Genomic DNA, 25,754 nt, shown 5'->3' with positions numbered 1-25,754 from the left:
CTGGTTCCCATGGAGCCTCTGAAAGCAAATCGTATCAGAGGAAGATGAATATTAACAATCCTATCTCTCTCAGGAGAGCTAAGAAAAGAATGGAGATCTCACATTTAGGTTCAACACAAAGAACTTTGAAATGGCCATGTAATTATTGACATCTGTTCTCAAGATTCCTAGTTCAGTTATTACTGCTTGGCTTTTCTATACCTGTGCCAAAAGCCAGCAAGATTACAGTGGAAATAATGAATTTGTAAGCTAAATAATGAGGAATGTGTCAGAAGGAGAACTGTCATAAGGGTTTAGTAAGAAAACAAAGTGCCAAGAGGACTGCATTTGATTCCTTCCTTTGTTACATTCTGCTTTACGTGAATATGCCATCTGCCTTAGAGTATTATATACCAATTAATAATGAAAAAAACAGATAAATTTGGAGCAGTGCTTTAGGCAGATGGCAAATTGCCCAACCATTTTTAAAAAATATTAAATCAAATAACTCTATGAGTGAAGACTTATCTCTGAGCTTCCAGTCTGAAACATTCAAGCTGTGTTGATAGCTGTGACTGGCAGTGAGTCCACCAATGCTGTATTACATTCCCAATTGGAAAACTATAATCAGGCATTTGGCTTTAAAACTTCTCAGGCAAAAGGAGGAAAAATAAATTAAATTGTAGAAATTGAGACATTTTCAAACCTATCTTTCTGGACCAATTCTCTTTAAGAGTGGTATCAACTAAAGAGAAAATTTAGGCTCCTCCCAATGTATTTACAAGATGCATAGAAAATGGTTACCTATATATGAATTATCTTATCCCTGGAATGGGAGTGGTAAGACCCTTATTTAGTTGCTCATGTAGGCAAGATGCTGATAAGAAATTCTGGAAAAAAACCCTCTCCATTCCAGAGCTTAGTCATTTAAAAAGGGAGATAATACTACTGTTCCAGCCCCTGGAACAGTTGCTGCCTGAGGTGGATATCAATCTCCACTCAAGATTTTAATAGACTAGATTAGACTTTTTTTGTGACTATGGCCTGGTATCTCAGTTCCCTATTTACAAGAACAGCTACTTAGGACACTTTGGTTAAAAGGAATTTCTGATGGAAAAGGCCAGTTTGCCTGAAATACTTTGAGGAGGGAGAGGGCAAAATGATGGAAATCATTAATTTGTGCCTTTTCCACAAAACAAACCTCTTTTAAAATGAAGGATGTGACAAGGGTGGCTTTGCAATGCCTCCTCTCAGTCTCTCTCCTGAGCGTAAGAAATATCACATTAGTTAAAGCAAGCAACAGTGACTATTCAGTATTTCCTGCTGTATACTTGGCATGGAGCTGATAGTAGAGCTAGAAAAGTCCCCTTTGCTTTGCTTAGGTTTCTCCCAGTCCCACATGGATCCTTGTCTAATTCTGCCAGTCAGTCAAAAATTGTCAGAATAGGTCCCCAGTAACTGGTTGCCTAATGTGATGACTAAATTCTGAAACCAGGCTTAGTGACCACAGAGTGATCATATGGATAAACTATGCAATGGACTATGCCTGTTTTGGATGAACAAGTCTCTCTTCAGTCAATACCTCTAGGTTCAGCACAGCATGCACATGTGACAAAAAGTATGCAGAATGTTATTTTCAGCTTGTAGTTGCTGGTGTTCTCCTTCTCTACCAACATTATCAATAAGCTTGAATTAAAATGTGGGTTCAACCATTTAATGTGGTAAAATGAGGTGACATAGCAGACATGAATATGGACACTTTCACTTGGAAATAGCACTTTCAGCCTCTCCACTGCCATAGAAGCTACATAATAAAACTGCAACAGAAGCCTTTCCAATGCTGTAGTAGATATTTCACTCACTACTTCTGTCTTGCCACCTGTTTTAGAAAGATCAAAGCAAGGAGCCTTCACATGTGCTCCTTGACACAAGTAAGTCAGTCAAAGAAGGAAAACCTCTGCCAATAACAGGAAGGCAACAAAATAAAATGAAATTAAATTAAAACAAAAAAAAACCAAAAATAAATAAAAACAACCACGTGAGATGCCTGTGACTCTCTCAGAGGGATAGTCCCTGTTTGGAGGGAAAGAAACTTTCAGGAGCAAACACCTAACATTCTTACTCCTTCACAGAAATATTGTGAGTTCTGGAACTCCAATCCAGCAACACCTCAGTACCACTGGTGGGCACTTCATGTCAAAAGAGCCACAGCTAACTTTCTTGCACTTAAGAGCTATTGAAGGAGCAGACAATACTGGGAATATATTGCCTATAGAGCCTCCCCCTCCTTCATTGTGTTCTGGTTCGTTTGACCTTATAGTGGCCCCTTGTATCTTGTTGCTCTTGGGAGGGAAATGTCTCTGTGGGAGAGAGGGTCTAAGCAGCACAATGCACGGGATTGCATTTGTCTCTTTGTTTCCACCGAGAGGGGCTTAAAAGTAACTTACGCTAGGAAGGTGAGACATATATAATGTCCCTGTGGCTATGTGAGGAGGGTTTCTGTACACTAGGTCAGTGTTTAAACACATCACCATCTCTTGTCTATGAGGGACACAGGAAAATTGCTTTAATTTTTGTATTTTGTCTCAGATGTAGAGAAACTATTTTAAAGAAGGAGCAGGAAAGTAGACAACACAGCATAAAAAGAAGGGGACCTTTTCTGTGTTGACTGCTCCTAATATATTTTTTCTCATGACTGCTAAATATAATTGCCTTCTAGGGAGTTTCTGTCTTTTAAATGGCAAAGGAGGTTTGGTGTGCTTTTTCACTCACTTGCAGAGCCTCTGTTGTAGTTTGGTAGTATTCTAAGATCTTTGTAAAAAGATTTTGAGCCGAAGTTAAATTTTGTGCTCCAAACCAGTGCCCACGAATATATGTTCTCTTCACTTTCTGCTCCATCAGGTTCACTTACAATCTTCTGGGAAGAATCAAGAAAATCAGTAAATTCTTTTGGGGCAGAGAACTATTTAAGCAGTGTTGAGAGCTGGCAGCTGCCAGAAGCATACTGAGGAATGTGCCCAGGTGGCATGTGCCATAAAATAGTCGATGCCAGAAGAACTTGCACACCTCCTCTCATCTGGTAGGAAATAGCTAATACACAGGAGGGTGACTGCGAGAAGCGGCATGCTTCACATCAGAGAGGCTGCTTGGAACCCCTGCTTGTCCCAGCAGGTCCACACTGAATCTCCAAAATTATGCTTGGATGAGCAGAGGATCAACAAGTGTTCTTGACTTGTATTGATGTCTTAAAAGTAGGTGTGTTATTTTCCTGGCAAGGAAAATGTGGAAAGCCTGCAGGCAGCATGATGTTAGTTGGGATGAGTATGTGCTGTGAAAAACAGATCTGTCTCAGAAACAGATTATCTAGTTTTGATACTCTAGAACTAGCATACACTGGGAACAGGTAGTAAAAAGAGAGAAGCAGGAATTAGGCATAGACCTACAGCAATTTTATTTTCATTATCAAATCTTAAGGGGCTCAGATCCTGTGCTCCTACTGGAGCCATCCATCTCACTTCTTCAAAACCCTCTTATTCCCCAGCTTTCAATTCCTGTGAGTTGTGGTGATGAGGAGAATGGTTTTGCCTTGCCCTGCAAGAAAGAGTAAAACTATTTCAGCACCCTCCAGCCTCTGCCGTCTCCAAAATGTACTTCTTTATCATCGGACTTCAGCTACAGCTGTCAACTAAAGAAAACTAAAATAATTAGATTTGAGAAATACCTCCACCAGGCCAGCTCAAACAAGGACAGAACAGCCTTTAAGGGATCAGGCATAGCCCACTGTATCTCTGCCCACTGCAGCACCAGCCAGGAATTCCTTATACCTTTTTATTGAATACATTAAGATATTTTTTCTGCATAAATAAGAGAGTAGGTCTGTGACATCAAGAGTTTGTCTTTACTTTGCAGTAATTTATTATCCTATTATCGCTATTTGCAAACATCTGTGCTCAGCACTTCCTTCCTTGTAGCACTGAAATACGGTGTTCATAAAGCCTAACCACCAGCCATAAACTCAGTAAACTGCTGTATGCACTAATGTGGAATTAAAACCATTATTTGGGTGATTTATTTTAAGTACATATGTGACAAAGGAGCCTATAAAAATGATAGGCTGCTTATTTTCCTTTTTCCTCTGCTGCTGTAACACTTGCAGTGATTAGCTGGCATTTTAAAATGTGTTTGGGTGTTAGGGGAGGGTTTGTGTTTTTTGTTTTTTGGTTTTTTTTTTTTTTTTTTTTTTTGACTCTCAGACAAACATAGGTAACCCACCAAAACTGAAAGCTGGAAAGTGATGTATTTTTTACAGCTGGAATCTTGGCTTAGACTAAACGTCTTCCTTTTCCTGTTTTGTTCAGGGCTCTCAAATCTGTTTTCTCGCGGTATCTGGCGCTCTCATTGCTACACATTCTTCCTAGCTGGAGATCAGGAGCAGCGGCGAGGGAGGCCCGGAACAGAGAACCGAGCACCCTTTCGTGCGCCGATGTCCAGCGGTAACACTTTGGCCACCCCAAACCTGCGTCTTGCCGACCGGCGGGCGCACGCTGCTGTCACTCCGGAGAGCGCAGCCGCCGTGCATTGTGCTCCCTGCCGGGCAGCACCCGCCCGCCACCGAGCGCGGCCGGGGCCGGCGGGACCCGAGCACGACCCAGCCGTAAGGGCGGGGCGGGAGGGCCCCGTGCGCTGCGGTGCTTCCGTCGGACCCGTGTCCGCTTCCGCCCGGCGCTGCCGCTCTTCTCCCGGCTAGCGGCAGCGCGCTTGGACCCCGACCGAGTAAGCGCATCACCGCGGGTGGCCACGGGCCTCGGGGTGTTTCCTGCCCGCCGTGCCCGCGTCCCCCTCCTCCCCCGGGGCAGAAGAGGGGGTGAAGAGGGGCCTGGCACTGCGCCGGGCGGGGGCCGCTCGGCGTTCCGTTCCCCACCGTGGCTCTGCCCCGGCCGCTCGCCCGCTTCGTGGCCGTGCCTGCGCTCGCTGGGGAGCCGTGGGGCTGGAGCAGGGTTGTGGCCGGCGGGCAGAGCTCCTGCCCCGGGCGCGTGGCTGCTCGCACGCTGCCACCGCGGCGGCGGCTCCTCCCGAGCGAGGGGCAGGCCCTGGCCGCGGGTGACGCGTGCAGTGCCGTGGGCTGTGTTTGCTGAACGAGCGGGGGTCAGAGCACTGTGCTGCCGTGAGATGCTTTCTGCCATCTCATTCCCCCCCTTAAATCCTATCAGCAAGCTAATGCAACCAAGCTTCCATCTCTCGCATTAGAGAGCCTGGGGACCTTGGTAAAGAGTACAAATAGATGATATAAAGTGCTCTAAGTTAAAAAAAAAAAAAAAGGTCTCTGCTTATCATCGCATGCATCATTTTGGAATGGGTTTAATACTCCCCGCTGAAAGAAATACAGCAGCTGTAAGTGTAAAAAAAATATCTATCAAAGGAAATTCACTGTAGGTATGGATCACTGGCTAGCATAATGATAGACCAGGAGATAGAAAAGCAGGAGATTTGGTAAGTGAAGTAATTCAAGCCTTCAAGAATAAGCAGGGAATTAAACAAAGACTGCTTACATTTTGCCACCCACAGCACTCAGGAGAAATAAAAAAAAAGAATGAAGCAGACTATTAAAATTAAGTTCAAGAAAATTATAGGGCAGTATCCTGAGTAATGGTCTGAAAAATAACCACTGATGTTAGCAGCTCTATGAATAGTAATATGATGTAGCAATAACTACAAGCTCCTTTGGCATTTAAAAGTAATATGAATAGCAGCAATAACTCATGCACCAGTTTACATCTGTGGCATGTTTTGTTTGGACTGCCCATGCCCCACATGGACATGACGCCCTAAAGATCCTGAAGGTGATCAGTGGCAATGGGAAAGACATTATAAGATAAGAAAAAAGAAGTTTAGCTTCTAGTGGAAGGAGCAGTAAAAGAAGCAAGAAACAAAAAATGGGGTAAGTGAGACTAAATATATATGGTGATACTGAAGCCAAGTGATGGGTTTGAAGCCAAGGAAAAAGAAACATGCCTTAGAACATATCCTCAAAACAGAAGGTATGAGTCCAATATCATGTGAATGGGATGAGGGCAGTGGAATATATGAATGACAGCTACACTTTTTTCAGTTTTCCACCTCCAGGGGTGAAAACTTGTGGATTTAGTTGTGGATTGGCTGAGAAGCTGTACCCTCAGCTTGAGAAGGTGGATATTTAGACTGACTTTCCCTCCAGCTCACAGTAAGACCCCCAAAAATTCCCTCTCTGAAAATCAAAGGAGGGAGTTGTAGTTAGACCTGGTCACTTACTTTGGCCCTGACACCAGGTGTTAGAGCAGAGCTGTGCATTGCTGAATTTTTTTTCACTTATATTCCATGCCACATATTAACGTTTTTTAGCAGCTGTGGCAGTTTACTCTATAATTGTTCTGTTGTAAAATTATAGACCTCTAGTACTATTAATACTGAATAAGTTGAATTAATAATGAGTATAGATAGAAGGACTACGCCTTTGAATGAACACTGGTTGTTACGTACCTTCCCTGACTCGAGTCCTGAGCCAGCAAAAGTGGATTTGCAGTGTGTAAGTGCTGAAAGGCTGAATGCGGTTCAGTAGGAGACTGGTTACTGCCTTGGTCCTTGCAGTCCAGCATCTGCCTCTTGGGGATGAATTGTCATGATCAACACAACCACACAACCACTTGATCTCATCCAGACTCTGAGGAAGAGGTTAAGGAAAGAGGGTTGGGGAGCCTGAGAGTTTCAGAACACCATCCTTTTTAACCCTTCAGTGGTCTGTATACATGTGTATGAGTGAGATGCATTATACAGGTAATCCTTCACACATGGCTCATTCATTCATACCTCTTAAGTTGATGCAGTGCTTGGGAGGTAATACCAGAAAGTCAGCTGATACAGGTCATGTTATAAGTGGCATTCCAAAAGCTTCCAGCTTTTGAATGAAATGAAGAGCGTGGGAAACCCATAACACAGGGCTTCTAATTTCACATTGGCTTTATACAGTTACGAGGTTTAGGTTTACAATTTCATGACTGTTTAATATGTGGCATTTGTTATTAGCCTCTCCAGAATACGATTGATGATGGAACTACGTGTATTTGGAGATGTACATTTCAAAAGCCATAAAACAGGTCTTGTTAATTTAATTTTGATTTTCTTGTTTCCTTTGCTTCCTGATACAGCGTCTGTTAGATGCCAAGTAAAGAAGGTAAAGAAGCCTGTCCACACGAAAGACTTACTAGCCAGTAAAGGTAAGAATACATTAGATGCCTGGTACATCATGGGTATTTGTTTCAAGTTTTTGAAGTTTTAAATGCAAATCTCTACTTCTACATTCCAAATCTGGTATTTCTTACTTACCTAATTTCTTTGTGTACTATAGAAGACCCAGTGCAGCTGCAGGTCTGTATAATCCCTTATTAACAAGAATACTACAGTTTACAACTGGAAGATGTCTCTTTAATATCAAATTCCAGATTTATGTCCTCTGTTGTCATCTGGCTTTGGCATTACTTCTTGCTATGAATGTTAGCACTATAACCGTGTAGTTGCTAGTTGCTGAGTGCCAGTTTTTATAGGTCAGGGCAGCTGTACTGGACCTTTCTTGAATATGCATGCTATTCTTGCAACATGCCTCTGTGAATGTGAAATAAGCAAAATTCTGGAATATGTGCACTTAAATAGGCAGTAAATCTAGAAGCCATGTATGGCTGAATTCCAAATTACTTGCAACCTCACACTTGTCTTCAGTGTATGCTTTTCTTTCATTGTAGGGATATGCTGCCTGGAGCAGAGATGAGGTCAGGCAAGCCAAGACAAAGTATGTTGAATAGGAAAGGAAAGAAAATGCACGCATGACACTCCCCGTGCTCTCCTCATAAGGAAGACAGGAAAACTACAGGCAACTATCGTGGAGAAGGCTGAGATACTCAGCAATTTTTTCATCTCAGTTTTCCATGGTAATCTCTCTTCCTACATCTCTCAAGCTCCTGCCCCTCAAGACAGGGACTGGGGGAATACGTAACAGCCATTGAAAATAAAGATCAGGTTTGGGACCATGCGAGGAACCTGAAGGTACAGAAGTCCATGGGAGGCAATCAGTAGCATTCCGTGGTCCGGAGGGAATTGGCTGATGTAATTGCCAGGCCATTCTCAAGGATACTTGAAAAGACATGGCAGTCAGGCAAAATCCCCAGTGACTGAAAAAAGGGAAATATTACATGCATTTTTAAAAAGGTAAAAACAAGGACCATGGGAACTGCTCTCCAGTCAGCCTCACCTTCATGCCTGCTAAGAACATGGAGCAGATCCCCCTGGAAGACAAGTCAAAACATTTGAGACACAGAGAGGCAGTTAAAGACAGTCAGCATGACCTCACCAATGGCAAATTGCGCAAGACTGATCTAGAAGCATCCTATGGTGGAGTAGCTGCATTAGTGAACACTGGAAAAGCTATGGATGTCATCTACCTGGACTTCTCTAAATCCACTGGTTTGGGCCTCCCAGCATTGTAATTGCCATATTGGAGGGATACGGGTGTGATGAATGGACCATTAGCAACCTGATCTAGTGAAAGATATCACTGCCATAGGAGGCCCCTTCCAACTTAAACCATTCTATGATTCTGTGATTTACTATTACTCCAGACTTATGCTCTGAGATCAAGGCTGGTGCACTATATTTCAGAGGTGGTAAAATAGTAATAATGTGAAAATTCAGGTTTTTGAAATGAGCTTTACAATCACTGAGGTTGGTCAGTTCAAGCCTTGTGCAGATTAGTATTTTTGGTTATATGCTCTCTGTGATCTTCTGAAAGTGTTTCCTAAATGTATTAGAAGTGCTTCTAATGCTGTAGTTTCCTAATTTTTTCCACAGTTTCCTTGCTGGTATTAGATGTCATAGCAAGGAAAGGCAGCTTCCTTACATGTAGGCAGTACTGTGAAACAAGGAAAACAACACTTTGGGCCATCCAGTCTAATTCAGAGAGTTTTACTTTTTTTTTCTTTTTTGCCCATCCCAGTTTTTCGTTGGTTTTGTTTGGGTTTTTTTTTCAATTTCATCCTGCACCCTGTTCTTCCTTTTCTTCCTGTATCCTCTCTGCTCCCACTCCCTCCTTCTGCCTCTCGTCATGTATCCCTGGTGCTCCCATCCCACAGCTGGATGGGTCCGTGAGCGCAGATGCCGGTGCTGCAGCGTTCTGGGGGGCAGCAGCAGCAGCAGTGTCGTAGGGAAAGGATGAGCTAACTGCTGCCCCCATGCCGTGGGGTGGCCGGTGGCCTGTGACAGTGGAGCTGGGGAGGATCTTCAGGCTTTCTGGGGGCTGCTGCCCTTTCTTGTTGTGGCAGAGCCTCTTTTTGGGGGCATGTACACATGGAAATGGCTTTAATATAAAGCAATGTGCTGCTGTCCAGGGACTCGTTTTGTGCCTTCTTTGGGGGTGAGGAGAAAAGGCTGGGAGATGAGTTGGAGGCTTGAGGGCTCAGATCTCTTTTGGGGCACCCCAACATCCGTGGGAGAGCCATGCTGCAGTGGAGGAGCAGGTGAGTGGGGAATCAGGGGGAGTCATGTTGGGTGTCCTCCCCCAGAAGGACCCAAAGCTGCCAGAAGATTCACAGGGAGGGATGAGTATAGAATACCAAAACCTGTCAAGTTTTTCTTTCTTATATATATTAACAATCTAAATTTATTTATAAATTCATTTTATAATAAGCCCTCTCTATCTACTATATTATGTACAGGAATATAAGAAACTCGGACAAGACGTGCAGGTTTTTGAAAATAATGCCATAACGTTTTTATATAGGAATGAAACAATCAAGTGCCTGAAACCATAAGAAAAGCTGCTGGCGCTGAAGGGAGTAGGACGCTCTGGCAATTTTTGCGTCCATTCTCTGCCCGCCCCTCAAGCTCGTCGCAGCCCCGGGCTGACTTCGGCGGCAGTGCAGCCACCTTGTGGGCAGAGAGCGGTACTGCAGCCCCCCGAGCCAGCGCCCTGGCCCTCGCCGCTGGGTGACAGGAGACAGGGGTGATGACTGCTCTCAGCAAAGGCTCTTTATTATTCCTCTGTCAGATTTCCCTCAGCGCTGGGCAAGGAAGGCGAGGGTTTGGATTAGGAATTCTGCAAGCAGGGCCTGTGTGACCACTGGCTTCCTGTGTGTGTGTCAGTGACCAAAATCAAGAGCAAAGGTTGGTTTGGTTTTAAGAACTTAAAGTAACTTTAAAACAAAATAAATCAACTCTTTCTCCCTTTTTTTTTTTTTAATTTTAGATGCTGGAAAATGCCTCTCTGGATGTGTGCTGAGCTCTTGCTGTGGACTGTACACTAATATGCATGCTAATTGCTGCAGTTTCCCATTCTCACTGGGGAATTGGAAATAATTATTTGGGCTGCAAAGATGTTTTCTGAAACCTTTCCCATTTTTCTGCCTTTTAATGGTAGATTTTCTCTTTCTGCCTTTGAATTTTATAGTGATTTTCTGATGTCATTCACCTACCCAAATTCCTTGCAGCTCCTGGGGCAGAGAGAAGCTTCTGTGGCCTACATTCAGTGGGAGAATGATACTGTGTGTCCCACCTCTTTAATTTAACTGCTTTTTATATCTTAGAGTGTAGACTTAGTTGATCCTTTTTCAACTGAATGTGGCAGGCTGAACTCACCTGAGTTACTGAACCATAATTTAGATAGCTGAGTTTTTTTAAAGCAGAAAACAACCAAGCTTTTTGTCTATAGGCTTTACTGGTATTGCTCCTGCACATGTTTTATCTAGTCTGAGACTTGAACACCAGCTCTCAAAGTCCAGTTCTTTATGATCATCCACATGGCCATGAAGGTCAAATTAGCCATTACTTTGATGGTTGCCTTTGACATTATGGTCCTGGAGGCAAATTTGAGATTACTAAGAGTACAGCAGCAGTTCTGCTTCTCTTCCATTATTGTCTGTGTTTGAACTGGGTGGGAGTCCCGTGCACTCGTGGTTTTGAGGGTCTTGATTGAAGGAAAACATGCCTTTTCCAGGGTGTTAGGCGTATCCCGGGGTGGCAGCGAATCCCTGTGTTCTATTTCAAATTGAAGGGGAAAAATGTTGTTGTATGCTGGGTTTTGACTTGAGGGTAGCCCCCCCCCCCATTTTCATCATCCTGAGGTTTAAATGGAAGGGGTAGTTGGTAGGGGACGTGTTGTCCGTCCTTGTAAAGGGTTTGGATTGCGGTAAAAATCCCCCTTTTACCATCATTTGAGGAAAGTCCCTTCTTTTCTGCTCTTATAGGGGATGAAACTGAAGGGGAGAACACATTTATTTGCCCTTGTTGAAGTGAGGTGAGCACCTGAGTGTGGCGTCAGTTCCGGGGGTTGAATTGAAGGAGGCTGCAGCTCTCGCAGCGTTTGAAGGGTTGGGATCGGCCTGTGCCGCTGCATTGGAGGGCGCTTCTTGTGCCCCTGGCCCGGCAGCCAAGGCTGTGGTGCGGGAGCTGCTGGCGTTGCCCGGGGAGCTGCCGAGGTGGAAGGGGACTTGGGCGCGGCCGGGCTGGCGCGGGACTGCCGGAGCCGCGCCGGAGCGAGGCGTGCGGAGCCGAGGGGAGCTTTGCCGGGCCGGCGGGCGGGAGAGGCGGCGCGGGCGCTGCGCCGGTGCCGGCCGGTGCCGGCCGCTCCGTCCGCTCCGGGCGCGGAGCTCGGGCGCCGCCGGGGCCCCCTGGGCCCGGTGCCGGCCCCGCCGGGCAGGGGGAGCGGGCGGGGGGCTCCCGGCGCGGCGCCGCCTCTGCCTGCCGCAGGAGCCGCTTTCCTGCCGGGAGCCGCGCTCCGCCCGGTGCCGGCAGCGCGGCTTTTCATTTTCCGAAGGTCCGTGGTGTAGCGCTTTGGAGGTGGTTCTTAGGAATTGATTGTATCGTTTTCTTTTGTTCGTGCTTGGTGTATGCTAAGGGACATGGTGTACTTCTTGAATGTTATGGTTCTTGGTTCAGGTGCTGATGGCAAGGATTTATTTGGATTGAGTTTTGTTGTTGGATTTCATTTTTGTGGAATTTGTTGGATTTTGGTTTGTTTTGATTTTTTTGGTTGGGTTTTTAAATAATATTTTTATATTATAAAAAGATAATTTAAAATGATATATTTTAAGGTTTACAATGTTTTTTATGGGTCGTGGCATGAAGTAGCGGTTAGGTTTTTAATTGGATTGTGGTGGCTTTTATTAGCGTGACTATGTAGTGTTCGTTTTGGTGGGTTTGAGGCAGTGTCCTGTAGTTAATTAGTGAGGTTTTTGTAATATTGGTCATTGCATTATTGTTGATTGTATTATAGAGGTTTTATTCATTTGGTATGTTTGATTGTCGTGTATGTTTTGTTGTTGCAGAGAATCTGGGAGATATTGTTTATGGTTACATTTATCTTTTGGCTTGGTGTTTATTTCCAGGTGGTATTTTAGTTTTGATGATGGTTTGAGGCATTATGGGTTTATTGAGTTAGGAATCATTTTTTTGTTGTTGTTAATTGAAGTTTTTTTTTGTTTGTTTTGTTTGTTTTGTTTTTTTTTTTTGTAGTTTGATGTATTTGGTTGCTGGTTTTTATTCGTTTTATTTTTGGGAACATGGTTGTTTATATGGTGGATTTTTTTCGGTAGGTATTTTATTTGGGTGGTGATTTTTTTGTTTCTTAGTGGTTTAGATTTTTTTATATCGGTAATTGGTTTGGTGGTTTTTTAAGTTTATTTTATAGCGTATTGGGTTCTCTTTATGAGTTAGTGTTGAGGTAGAGTTTTTTTTTTGGTGTTTTTTTTTTTTTTTTTTTTTTTAGTAACGTTCAGGGTCTGTTGTAGGGTTTGGAATTTAGTAAGTTAGTTGGATTTTTTTTTTCTTTTTAGTGGTTTTTGTGATTTGCTGTGTGGGATTGTATAGGGGTTTTTTTCATTTTTGTTTAATTTTTGTGATGTGATAAGAATTGTTAGTGAAAAGAGTGTAGTGTGGGGTTTTTTTGCTGGTAGTTGGTTGGCTGGTGGAGCCATTCTAATATTTTTGGACGGTATGGGTGGGAATTTGTTGCTGTTTGTATTGGCATTTTAGTTGTAGGTATTGGATCTTAAATGCAAAATTATAACTATAACTATAATGTAAGAAAACAAATCTAGAAATATAAAAATGGGAATATAAAACTTCCATTTTAAATATAAATAGAATACATATAAATAGAACATGTAACATAAATAATATTATCTATCACCGTAAGATGTTCTAATGTTTGATATAGAGTATTTTATACTCTATAGAGTATTTTAGAGTATGTTTATATAAGTACATATGAATATAGATTATACATATAAATCAAATCCATAGAAAATATCAATCTAGAAATGTATAATTAATATATGTAGATAGATATAAAATACAAAATCATAGAAATTGATACAATACATAATGGATATTATACTGTATATGTCTTATTATACCACATGACATGTCATATATTTTATATATCTAAATATAGTACATCAATATACTGTAATATAATATGTAAGAAACTATAAATGTAAATATCAAAAGCATAAATAGAAAAATATTCAAATATAGTTTAAAATAAAGGTTTTTTTTAAATTTTCTATTTGGTAGTAGGCAGGGCTTTTATTATAAAAATTAAAAATATAAATAAAATAAATTAGAAAGGGCTTCTTTGGTTTTTATTTGGTTAGAGGCAGGGTTTTTATTTTAAAAAATATGAATATACATTTTATTTTGATATAATTCTAAAAATAGAAATAGATAATCAATGTATAAAGATAGATAAAAAATATAAAGTGTAAATAGAAATAAGTAATAGGAAGATATAGAATATAAATAACACCATACATCAATCTACATTTACAATGCAAATTTCAATAGAAATGCGAAAAACATAGATAAATTTAAACACAGTTTAGAAGAAAGGGTTTTTTCTTTTTAGGTTTTGACTTGGGTAGAGGCAGGGGTTTTATTATAAACAATATAAACCTTTTAGAAATATCAATCTAAATATAGAAATATGTAATCAATATATTAAGACATGCATAAAAATATAAAATAAAATAAACTTTAAGTAATATGAATGAATGTAAGAAATTATAAAATTATCATTATACATCAGTATACATTTTAAATCAAAATGTGAATATAAATATAAAAAATATAAAAATAATATAGATTGAAATATAGCTTAAAAGAAAAGATTTTTTATTTTGGTTCTTATTGGGTTAGAGGCAGGGTTTTTTTTTTTTTTTTTTTTTTTGGTCGGTGTTTTTCGGTTTCGTGCGGGATGTTTAGGGGCATTTATTGCAGAGGATGTTTTGAAGGGGGTCGCGCCTGTTCTTCTTTGCGCGCCTTCCCCGCCTGCAGCCCCAGGGCGGGCGGCAGTGCCGCCGCCTTGTGGCCAGAGTGCAGTACTGCAGCCCTCGCCCGAGGTCCTCCCGCGGCCGCCACCTTGGGAGTGGGTTGTCGCGGACTCGCTTGACCTTCCCAATATGGCGGCAAAAAAGGCGGGAAAAAGGAGGACCACGGTCTGTTTACTGCACTGCCTGCACGGCACCCTGACGCCGGCGCCGCCCCACGGGATTTTTTTCGCTTTTTCCCGTGTCGTGGCCACGGACTGTGAGCTCAGCGGCTGCGCGGGCGGTCAGGTTTTGAGCGGGCGCCGACAGGCATCGGCAAAAACGCCTCTCCCTTCCGAGGGCCTCACGCGGCCGCCATCTTGAAAGTGTCGCGGCGGCCGGGACACTCTTGACCTTCTCAATATGGCGGACAGAAAAAAAAAAAAAAAAAAAAAAAAAAAAAAAAAAAAAAAAAAAAAAGCGCGGGAAAACCGTGGTCCGCGTGCTGCACTGCCCGCGCGCCACGCAGGGGCCGCCCCGCCGGGATTTCCCGCGGCCTTGCCAGTACTGCGGACACGGGCTGTTGCCGCACTTGCGCCGCGGGCGGGTGGGTTTCAGGCAGCATTTTTCTTTTAAATAAGAGATCGTTAATATTAATATCATAGAGCTAGAATTTGCTTACAGGCAGGGCTTTTATTTTAAATAACAGAACTATTTTTGCAATATAAATATAGAAATGTATATTAATATATCTGGATATATAAAAAGATAAAATATAAATAAATAGAAGTCATAGGAAGATATTTAATATAGGATCGAAATAACATCATGCATCAATATACATGATAAATGGGAATGTGAAAAGTATAAATATGAAAGATAGTTCTAGAGAGTTTAAAAGAAAAGGATTTTGGAGGGGTTTTATTGGGTTAGAGGCAGTGTGTTTTAGTTTGTGTGCGGGTGGTTTTGGGCCATTAATTTTTCAGGATTTTTCCAAGGGGATCGCCCCTGTTCTTTTCTGCCTCCCTTCCCTCCGGGCGAGCGGCAGCCCCCGGCTGTGGCCGGCGGCGGTGCTGCCGCCTTGTGGACAGAGAGCGGTACTGCAGCCCCCCCCAGCCAGCGCCCTGCCCCTCGCCGCTGGGTGCCGGCTGAGGGGGGAAGGACGGCTGCCGAGCGTGGGAAGGGCGAGGCGCGGGAGCGAGCGGCAAGCGGGGCGGTGTCTGTAAATAGAGGGGAGGGGTGAAGGAGATTCGGGAGAGCAAAGGGACCCGATGACCGAGAAGAACGGCAGCGGTGAGGGCGGCCCGGCGGGGCCGCTTTCGGCGGGCGGCAGAGGCGCGGTCGCAGCGCTCACGGGCCGGGGGCGGCGGGCGGGGGGCGAGCGGCGTCGGAACAGGGCTGCACTCCCCTTTCCCGATCCCCGCGCGCGTCCCTCTCTAGACGCTGGAAGCGACCGCGTGCCGGAAAATGCCGCCGGGGCGGCGCGCAGGCGGCGGAGCGGGGCCCCGGCTTTCCCCGCCCCTCCTGCCGCCATCTTTGGAAGGTCAAGCGAGCCGTCCCCGTCCCGCCGCGTCGCTGTCTCGTCCCGCCGCGTTCCCGCCGCCTCCCCGTGCTTCCCCGCCGTCTCCACTCTGACACGATCCGCCCCCGTCCCGGACCCCCTCCGCTGCAGGGAAATGCAGGAGAACGCGAAAGCATCGGGGCAGAGCAGCCGCTGGAGGTGCCCGAGCCGTCTCCCCCTTGCCCGCAGGGCCGGCGTTGCCCACCGCCGGCAGCTGACAGGTACGCTGACAGCACGGGCGGCTCCGGCACGCTTTGCCTCGCTGTGTTCCGGTGCCGTGCTGCTGCGGGAGGACGGGGCCAGCGCTCCAAAGGCCAGAGCAGAGCGCTGGCGAATGGGAGGCGAGGAAGGCTTGGGCTAAGGATGGATTGCAACCGGGCTGCCTGTAAGTGCGCAGAGAGACCTTTGTCATCCACGCTGCCAAAAGGAGCACCTGGTACACCCTATAGGTGTGCCTTGTGTTTCACGTGTTTTCATTTCCTGTTTGTGTCATCCCAAAAAGCAGGGACGGAGCAAATGGGACTGGTTCCCACTGTTGCTGTGTGAAGGCTTTTTACAGGCTGCTGTATTGATGTCATCTTTTTTTCACCCCAAGTTTGGCTTTTCCCATGCTTTTCCCGTAGCTGCTGCATTGGGTGTCCCCAGGAGGGCTGGGTTCCTCAGCAGGGGTCTTAGGAGTTGCTATGGATTCTGATTTTTCTGAAGCTGTATGGAAGTGTGCTAGCGAATCAGCTCTTTTCTCTCCTGAAAAGCTTTCCATCTGTGTCCACCCGTGCGTCTCTGTGTTTTAATCACGTAGCCGGACACGCTGAGGTTTTTACTTTCTAAGCCAAAAGCTGAAGCAGATGACCGTTTGCTTTGTGTGTGTGAGGAGTGGCATTTGTGCTGGAGAGCTGCGGTTGGGAACAAAAGATGGACTAAAGGTGCTCTGGGGACGGGCACGGGAGGAAACGCACAGAAAGGCAAGGCAGTGATGATTGTGGAGGAGAAATAAGAGGTGGTTGCTTCCGATCCGTGGGGACTTTCCTTGGGAGTGATCGATCAGAGAGCGTATGGAAGTAGAGAGCATCTTCTGGCTGCTTCTGTTCTGTAAACTTCTCCCTGGCTTCACAGGTCCGTGCTGGAGAGTGGGAGAAGGGTCCCTGCTGGCTGCCGTGTCCTGGGTGGGCACAGAGCTCTGACCTCGGCCAGATGGGCTGGTGAGTATTGAATCAATCCCTGCCTCCTCGTGAGCAAGTTGTTTGAAGGAGTTTGAGGCAGGGACGGCTTTTAGCCGGCTGCAGTTCGGTTTCTTTCTCACAGGTTTCCGGGTGTTTTGATCCTGACGTCGCCAAAGCCTCAGGTTTGCTGAATTGGGGCTCTTACCTGTGTGACCCGTGAAATGTCCCGGAAGCTGATCGATGTCTTCCTGCTCCCGCTGTGTTCATTTGGGCTGTGCTTCAGGCTTCTCTCCCTGGGCCCTTGCCGTTGCCGTATCTCTTGGATGCCGTGCAGAACGGAATCAGGCAGCCAAGCCTCAGGTTCACCTTCTCCCTCACCCTCTGCGCTGCTCGTGTGGCACAGCAGATCCTGAAGCCAGGTACTGGAACGTGCTGCGTGTGTCACTGCTGGGGTGAAAAACAGAGCCCTGGGGAGTGTCGATCCCCTCACCTGCTCTGTGCTCGTGCGCTCTTGCCTGAGCTTTTCCTCCTGGGCAAGAGAAGGGGAGGGTGGGCAGCAATGGGAATGCGCCTCAGAGCAAAGGCCTTCTGCAGTTGCCGGGCTGTTCTCCCAGCTCGGAGCGCTGCACGCTCACTGACTGCAGCTTCCAGGAATTGTCGTCCGTGCTTGTGGATTGGGAGCGCTGTCCTCCTCCACCATGCCAACCTTTTCTCTTTACAGAGGAGCACGTGTACATAAGGGTAAAGAGATTCCTTCTGTCACACCGGTATTTGGACCTGAGGAAGGTACCAGGTTTTCTCCAGCTTTTCTACAGTTTTGATTTTGAGGTAAGAGTCCCATTTTAGGTACCCAGTAATTCTTCAGAAATGTATTAGAAACAGCCACAAAAATACAATGAAACCTCATGCTCCCACGGGTAGTTAATTAGAAGCGTCTTTCTTATGTTTTGTGTAGGAATTCAAAATGTTATTTCTGTGAGGTTTTTGTTGTCTTCTTAATACTAGCGCACAAGGAGTTGTGCTGCGTATGCTCTGTGAGCACAAGAAAAGAATGTTCTGCCCCGGCTAGCTACAATTCCTCTTTGAGTTTAGGTGAGTAACTTTGAGTTCAACTGAAGTATTTTAGAAACAGCAACTTCTAAAATTCCATTTCCACTGCATGTTTGGGCTGCAGACTGACTGTTCCCAATGGATGTTAGCGATTAAATTTGATAGGAATGGAAAATTGAGAAGTCCAGAAGAAGCTGTGGTAATTCCTGAGCTGGCACTCAGAGGGAACCGGGGTTTTGTGCTCTTAGGAGCATGTATCCTTTGGAAATGTCTGAATGTCTGACGGTGGTATTTTTCTTTATGGCTTCCAGTACAAAACAGCACGAGTGGATCCTCAGATTTCTTGGGGAAGGGCTGCGTGACAAACATTGCTGTGAGCTCTATGTCTACCAGAGGATTTTCCGGGTCATTCTTTCCCTTCTCAGCAGTCCTTTGTGTGACCAGGGCTCCCAGGTAAGAATTGAAAAAGAACAGTTCCCAAATACCCCAAACCACAAAAGCTTGTATGGCCTCAAGATCTCAAGTACAAAACAGAAAGGACTAGCTGATTCTGCCTTGGTCCTCTTGAAAATCTGTTCCTTGTTGGTTTTGTGGATGTGTGGATGGGGAAATAATTTAGGTTGTGTCTAAACCGGTCCCATCCTTATCCCCTGAAACTGGGACCGGTTCCTGCCATCGTGGAGCCTCACGGGGGTGCCGTGGTTTTGCTCCTGCAGTCGGGGCCTTTTCTTTTTGGGGTCTCTATTTCCCCAGCCAGCACGTTTGTCACCTGCACAGTGCTTCGGCAGGAGGGAAACTCGCCTGCCGGGAGCTCTCAGGTTTGGGAGCATCCACCCTGAGGATTTCAGGTATCAAAACCTTGGACAAAAAGAGAAAACTGTCTTGCTACCTGAATACTTCTTGTAAGAGCAGCACCTGTGGTGCGAAGCGTTGAAGGGAGAATGTCTTTCCTTCTCTGGAGTTGCTGAGAACAGGCGGTGTTCATTTTAGCTGGAAGTTGATCGGGTACCAGCCAAATTGCTCATTTTATTTTAGATAATCAGATCTTGGCTGTAAAAGAACAAGTTGCATTTTCTGTTTCAGAGTCCTATTCTGGAGATACGACAGAGTGCTGCCCGTGTCACCTCTAGAGCTGCCCATGAGCCGATAGAGGATCACAGCCTCCTCTCGTGGGTCCTGCACGGCTTAGAGAAAAGGTAACCAGCCAAGTACGGGAGACATGGGGACAATTTCCTGTCCACGGCTGAAGAATGACGTGGCTGAGGATGAAAGCAAGGGGGACAGACCTGGAGACGGGGGCACCGAGGGCTGCACTGGCAGAACTTGCTGAACGCTGAGGTGTCCCTGGTGTTTTTGAGAAGAGAATCAAGAGGCTTTCAGGTGGTGGTGGGAGGGACGATGGTGGGGGGGCTGTGTGATTTGGGAATCACTTCCTTGACAAAGCAAAAGGACACCTTGTGCTGGTGTCTTTAGCTTTTAAATTTCAAGCAGCCTCAGTTCCCATCCTGTCACAGGACCTGCTGCACAGGAAGTGGCACAGCAATGGATTTGAGCTGTCTAGAACGTTACTTCTCCTCCCCTTGCCTCTCCCTGACAAAAAAAATCTCTTCTGCAAGCACAGAGTGCCCTGACAGGTTCAGGCAAGTGCACCAAAAGTGCCCTAGAATATGGTCCCCCGTAGGAGATGGACCAGCTGCTGGTGAGGATCTGCCTTTCAAATGTGGTTTTCTTTTCTTTTTTTCTTTTTGTTCTATTTCATTTTGTTTTTCAGGTTTCTGGAGAACCAGGTGATAAATAAAATGATTTCCTTACTCCATCCTTTGTGGCTAATAAATTTAGGAGACAAGAGAGAAAACAGGAATCGATCCCAGATGCTGCTGTTGAGATGGGTATATGATCTACCTGTATATAGATATATGCGTATCTATGTATATCTGTGTAGTGATAATAATGGGAGTTTTTATGATACGTTGCTTTACTGTCTTATATTTTTAATAAAGTGTGATTTTAAGTTATTAGGTATAACATTTTATTCTGCTTATTGGCTAAAGTAACATTTTCTTGTATTTTATTGGTATCAAGTCATGTTAATCATTAATTGGTAAGAGTTTATAATGAATTATTAAGGTGTGAATATTGTTCATTAAGGTACGTCTTTTTTTTACTGTAGGTATTTTCATGTGTTCGTATGGGTTTTTATGTTAATGATTTTGGGTTTTTGTGTTATGAATATATTAGTATTTTATTAGGGTTTTTTTGGTTAGTTTACTTGTTTGGTGTGTAGATCACTCCTGTTAAGTATGTTTATCTATATATGTTTTAAAATGTAAGTTATAAATCTACTTGTTAAGGATTTTTGTAGAGTTCTATGTAAAAATTTAAATCGGTAGGGGAGATAAAAAGCACTAATTATTAATAAGATGAGTATTTTAGTTTTTAATAATGATTTAAGTTATTCAGCGATGTTTTAATTTTTGAAAATATTATTTAGTTATTTTTTATGTGTGGTTGATTAATTTTTTTAAAAAAAATTAGTAATGTTTTTGTAAATTGATTTCTTGTGATTTCATCAATTTATATATTTTTAAAAATGTTTTCTATTTATGATTGTGTGTGAATAATAAAAAATGAACAGTTGTTTTATTTTGTAAGGTAGTATGTTTAAAGATGTTCATATTTGGCAGTAATTTATTTAACATTATACATGTGTTATTGTTTGATTTGGTTAGTTAATAAGTAAGTTCATTTGATGTGGTTCAAGTGTGAGTTGTAGTTATTTTAGGTGTTAAAAGAGATGCAGAAATAATAGAATTAGGTTGTTAAAAGGTCGTACTGTTTTGATACTGAGAAGTAAATTTGTGTTGGAGCGATTGGGTATTTTTGGGTGGGTGTTCTTTTTTTTTTTGGTTTTGTTTTTTTTTTTTTTTTTTTGTTTTTTTTTTATGTATTATTGTTAAGTTTGGTCTTAGTGGATTAATTGTTTTAAATTGTAGGTTTGCTGTTTTGAGGTAACTTCTTTGTGGTTTGGTGTGGTTTGGGGGTTGTTTTGTAACTAAATATTGTACAAGTATTTGTTTGTAATGATTTTAGTAATTTTACTTTTGGTGGTTTACCTGTCATTTGGGGTATGAGTGTATAAATGTTATTTGAAGAGTTTATGTTATGTGTAAGTTTTTTGATTTGCAATTTAGTGTTTGTAAAGGATAAGGTTAGTTGTGAGGAGGTATACAAACGAGACGCGTTGAAAAGAGATTTTTCGGATTGGTGACTGATAAACAGTGTATTTGGATGCGTGGTTTTAGTTAGTGTTACTTGTTTGTTCTGTTTTGGTTGTGGAACTATTTCTTTTAGGGTTTTTTTGTGTGTTTTAAATAAGGCTTGACACAGTGAGTAGGACTCGTGTGTGATTTTTCTTTTTTTAAGTGTGGAAACTTAAGTATAACGTGTTCTTTAGGTTATGAAATTGACGGGACTACTTTATCGGCTACTTACTGAGTCTTGTAGTTGAGTAGGTTTTTGTAACTCTGATTTTGAAATCAAAGAAGAAAACTGAGGAGACGAAGGAGGTAGAGAAGTTATCTCCTTCTAGGACAGAAAGGGTTTAGCGCAGAAACTGCTGGGTCTAATGTGGCGCGGGGGTTTCCGTGCGCCGGCCGGGCCGGGCGCGGGGCTCGGCGGCAGGAGAGCGGCGAGCTGTGCGCGTGCGCGGGAGGCGCGCTGCCGCGGGGAGCCGAGCGGAGGTGAATGGAGCCGAGCGGAGCCGAACGGAGCCGAGCGGAGGTGAATGGAGCAGAGCGGAGCCGAACGGAGCCGAGCGGAGCGAGCGGCTCCGAGTTGAGCCGAGCCGAGCTGCGCCGAAGAGGCGAATCCAGCCGAGGCTAGCGGAGAACAGCCGAGTGTAGGCGAGGAGCCGAGCGGGGCCGAACCGAGCCGAGCTCCGCCGAGCGCAGCATCCCGAGCAGGGCGGGCCGCCGGGGCGGGCTCGGGGTGGATCGGCGCTCTCTGAGGCTCCCCCTCTTGTCCCTCTCTCTACCAATCCTTCTTCCTTTCTTCCTCCTTCCCGTATTCCCCTTCTTTCTCTCTCTATCCCTTAGTTCCCTCTCTCCCCAAAGCCGACCCCTTTCTCTCCCTTTTCGGTCTCCCCTCCCGTCCCCCCCCCCCCTCTACCCTTCCTTCCTCCTCCCCGTATTCCTGTTCTTTGTCCGCGGACCCTCCCCTCCTCTCCCTCGCAAACCCGACCCCCACTGCCCTGTCCCTATCCCGCTCCTCCGTTCTGTTCCTCTTCTCTCCCTCCTCTGTGCACCGTCCCTCTTCCCCGCTCCCGGCCTTTCCCTTGCCCTCCCGCTTTCCTCCACAGCCCGACCTCCCTCTATACGCTGTCTCACGCCCTGCTAGCCCTCTTCTCTTCCCGTCGCCCCGTTCCTTCTTTCCCCGCAGCCGCGGGGCCGGGGACGCCGGAGAATAAAGCCCAGAGGGCCGGAGCCCGGCGCCCCTGGGCCCTTGCGGGAGTCCCCGCACGGGGCCGGAGGCTCTCGGCGGATCCCCCCGTGCCGGTCAAACCCCGCCCGGCCCCGCCGGACCTGCGGCTTTGCCGGCATCGCGCTGAGAGCGGCCCCCGCTCTGTGCCGTGCCGTCCGTGCCGCGTCCCCGCCGTCTCTGCCGCTCCCTCTCTCTGCCCCTCGCCCGTGACAGCGAGGCTGGGCAGGAGCTTCGACCCTTCTGGGGGCTGCCCCCCTTTCTTGTTGCGGCAGAGTCCCTTTCGGGGGGATGTACATGTGGAAAGGGATGGAAGCAAGTGCTGGGCTGCTGTCCAGGGCAGTTAAGACTCGTTCTGTGCCTTCTTTGGGGGCCAGGAAAAAGGGGTGAAGACTCGGGGCTCTGGTGTCATTTGGGGCACCCTAAGGTCCCTAGGAGAGGGAGGCACGCTGCGGCGGAGGAGCAGGTGGGTGGTGAATGAGGGGGGGTCCTGCCGGGTGCCGTCCCCCCGAGGGACCCAAAGCTGCCCCAAAATGCACAGGGAGGGGGGTGTGTAGAATACTACTAAATCCTGGCAAATGTTTCGTTTTTATAGGTATTGGTAAAAATAGGAAAGTATTGCTAAATTCATTTGGAAAGAAACCCTCTCTCTATCCACTCATTTGTATCCAGGAATGTAGGAAACTCTGACTGGGCATGGGTAGTAGTTTTGAAAATAATGCCATAACGTTTTGATCTAGGAATGAACCAAGCAAGTGCCCTGAAACCATCAGAACAGCTGCAGGGGCTGAAGGGAATAGAAAGGGCGCTCTGGCACCTTTTGCCTCCATTCTCTGCCAGTCCCCAAAACGTGTCGCAGTCCCGTAAGAGGCGTTTGTCATCCAGACTGCCAAAATGAAGACCTGTAAAATCCTAGCTCTGCCTTTTGTTTAACGTGTTTTTACTTCATATTTATGTCATCACAGAAAGCAAGGAAAGGAGAAATGTGACTGGTTCCCACTATTGCTGTGTGCAGGCATTTTGAAAGGCTGGTGTACTTATGTTCTCTTTTTCCACTCCAAGCTTGACTTTTCCCCTCCTTTTTCGAGGTCTGCTGCTTTGGGTGTCCCAAGGAGGGCTGGGTTCCTCAGCAGGGGTCTTAGGAGCTGGTGCTGATTCTGCTTTTTCTGAAGGTGTATCAAAGTGTGCTTCCAAAATGACTATTTTGTCCACCGGAAAGCTTTCCCTCAATGACCATCAATGCATGTGCGTGTTTTAATCGTCTAACCAGACGGACTAAGAAAAGCCAACACCCCTAGTGGATTTCTGCTTGGTGTGTGTCTGTGAGAAGTGGGCTGTGTGCTGGACAGGGAGAGGTGCTGTTGGAGAGTGGCAACAGCGCCAGGTGTGAGCTGTGAGGATGATGAGGGCTCAGAGCAGCCCCAGGTGTGAGCTGTGAGGATGATGAGGGCTCAGAGCAGCCCCAGGTGTGAGCTGTGAGGATGATGAGGGGGCGGCTCCTGCCGGCGGCTGTTTTAGGGGGTTTGCCTCAGCTCACTCTTGCATGGAGCTGTTGGAGAAGAGGAGTTTGGGGGGGGGCTCCCGGCGTTGTCTCATGGAAGGACGGTGAGAGCTTCAGACAGGGTCTGGGGGATCGCTTGGATACCTGGAGCATTGCTCAAAGGAGGTGCCGAGGGACAAACCTTTGTGCCGGGAAACAGCAGCCAAACAGGTGAGACGGTGTGCCTTTGTAGCGGGGACTTTTCTCCTTTCCCTTTTAAATTTCGTTTTGCCAATCCCTCCCCATTGCTCCCCGAAAAAAAAAAAAAAAAACCACCAAAAAACCCCAAAACAAAACAAAACAACAAACAAAAAAACAACAACAACAAAAAAAACCCAACAAAACAACCCAAACAAACAAGGGTTTATTAAGACAAAAGAAATTCAAAATGAGGGAAGCAACTTCTCTTCCATTATTGCCTGTGTTTGAACTGGGTGGGATTCCTGTGCACTCGTGGTTTTGAGGGTCTTGATTGAAGGAAAACATGCCTTTTCCAGGGTGTTAGGGGTATCCCGGGGTGGCAGCGAATCCCTGTGTTCTATTTCAAATAGAAGGGGAAAAATATTGTCGTTGTATGCTGGGTTTTGACTTGAGGGTAGCCCCCCCCCCCCATTTTCATCATCCTGAGGTTTAAATGGAGGGGGTAGTTGGTAGGGGACGTGTTGTCCGTCCTTGTAAAGGGTTTGGATTGCGGTAAAAATCCCCCTTTTACCATCATTTGAGGAAAGTACTTTCTTTTCTGCTCTTATAGGGGCTGAAACTGAAGGGGAGAACACATTTATTTGCCCTTGTTGAAGTGAGGTGAGCACCTGAGTGTGGAGTAAGTTCCGGGGGTTGAATTGAAGGAGGCTGCAGCTCTCGCAGCGTTTGAAGGGTTGGAATCGGGCTGTGCCGCTGCATTGGAGGGCACCCCTGGCCCGGCAGCCAAGGCTGTGGCGCGGGAGCTGCTGGCGTTGCCTGGGGAGCTGCCGAGGTGGAAGGGGACTTGGGCGCGGCCTGGCTGGCGCGGGACTGCCGGAGCCGCGCCGGAGCGAGGCGTGCGGAGCCGAGGGGAGCTTTGCCGGGCCGGCGGGCGGGAGAGGCGGCGCGGGCGCTGCGCCGGTGCCGGCCGCTCCGGGCGCGGGGCTCGGGCGCCGCCGGGGCCCCCTGGGCCCGGTGCCGGCCCCGCCGGGCAGGGGGAGCGGGCGGGGGGCTCCCGGCGCGGCGCCGCCTCTGCCTGCCGCAGGAGCCGCTTTCCTGCCGGGAGCCGCGCTCCGCCCGGTGCCGGCAGCGCGGCTTTTCATTTTCCGAAGGTCCTTGGTGTAGCGCTTTGGAGGTGGTTCTTAGGAATTGATTGCATCGTTTTATTTTGTTCGTAATTGATGTATGATAACGGACATGGTGTACTTCTTGAACGTTACGGTTCTTGTTTCAGGTGCTGATGGCAAGGGTTTTTTGGGATTGAGTTTTGTTGAATATTTTTTGTTGTGGAATTTGCTAGATTTTTTTGTTTTGATTTTTTTTTTTACTATGTAGTAATATTTTTATGCTATAAAAACATAATTAAAACAGTTAAATTTTAAGAGGATCTGTTGTTTAAGGTCTACAAAAGTCTATATGGGTCATACCATGAAGTAGAGGGTAGGTTTATAATTCTGCTGGAGTGGGTTTTATAAGTGTGAGTA

At 45.8% G+C, this 25,754-nt stretch overlaps 1 protein-coding gene and 1 long non-coding RNA gene across 3 annotated transcripts; both read left to right on the top strand.

Moving 5' to 3' along the window:
* Nucleotides 1–4,478: 4,478 nt before the first annotated feature.
* Nucleotides 4,479–10,968, top strand: LOC128793953 (uncharacterized). 2 transcript variants are annotated; one of them, XR_008432941.1, is made up of 5 exons: nucleotides 4,479–4,752; nucleotides 7,161–7,229; nucleotides 7,752–7,937; nucleotides 9,390–10,164; nucleotides 10,247–10,968. It is a non-coding gene; the product is annotated as an uncharacterized LOC128793953 (long non-coding RNA). The 2 variants fall into 2 exon arrangements; XR_008432942.1 differs by lacking the exon at nucleotides 9,390–10,164.
* A 3,488-nt stretch (nucleotides 10,969–14,456) lies between these two features.
* LOC128794284 (serine/arginine repetitive matrix protein 1-like) lies at nucleotides 14,457–20,711 on the top strand. Its single transcript, XM_053954031.1, has 9 exons — nucleotides 14,457–14,607; nucleotides 15,602–16,085; nucleotides 16,978–17,063; nucleotides 17,148–17,206; nucleotides 17,308–17,443; nucleotides 17,746–17,852; nucleotides 18,386–18,527; nucleotides 19,158–19,270; nucleotides 19,846–20,711. Exons 1-7 carry the CDS (start codon nucleotides 14,457–14,459, stop codon nucleotides 18,434–18,436), a joined length of 1,074 nt encoding a protein of 357 aa, XP_053810006.1. The 3' UTR covers nucleotides 18,437–18,527; nucleotides 19,158–19,270; nucleotides 19,846–20,711.
* Nucleotides 20,712–25,754: the final 5,043 nt, after the last annotated feature.

Source organism: Vidua chalybeata, chromosome 12 (assembly GCF_026979565.1).
Source record: "Vidua chalybeata isolate OUT-0048 chromosome 12, bVidCha1 merged haplotype, whole genome shotgun sequence".
Lineage (NCBI taxonomy): Eukaryota > Metazoa > Chordata > Aves > Passeriformes > Viduidae > Vidua > Vidua chalybeata.
This window is presented reverse-complemented; position numbering and strand designations above follow the sequence as displayed.

Excerpts from the sequence above, each read along its gene's own strand:
- LOC128794284 (XM_053954031.1), top strand. The coding sequence starts at position 14,457 with ATGGCGGCAAAAAAGGCGGGAAAAAGGAGGACCACGGTCTGTTTACTG. Across the intron at positions 17,207-17,307 it reads TGACGTCGCCAAAGCCTCAG|GCTTCTCTCCCTGGGCCCTT; the intron begins GTTTGCTGAATT and ends GCTGTGCTTCAG. Across the intron at positions 17,444-17,745 it reads ACAGCAGATCCTGAAGCCAG|AGGAGCACGTGTACATAAGG; the intron begins GTACTGGAACGT and ends TTCTCTTTACAG.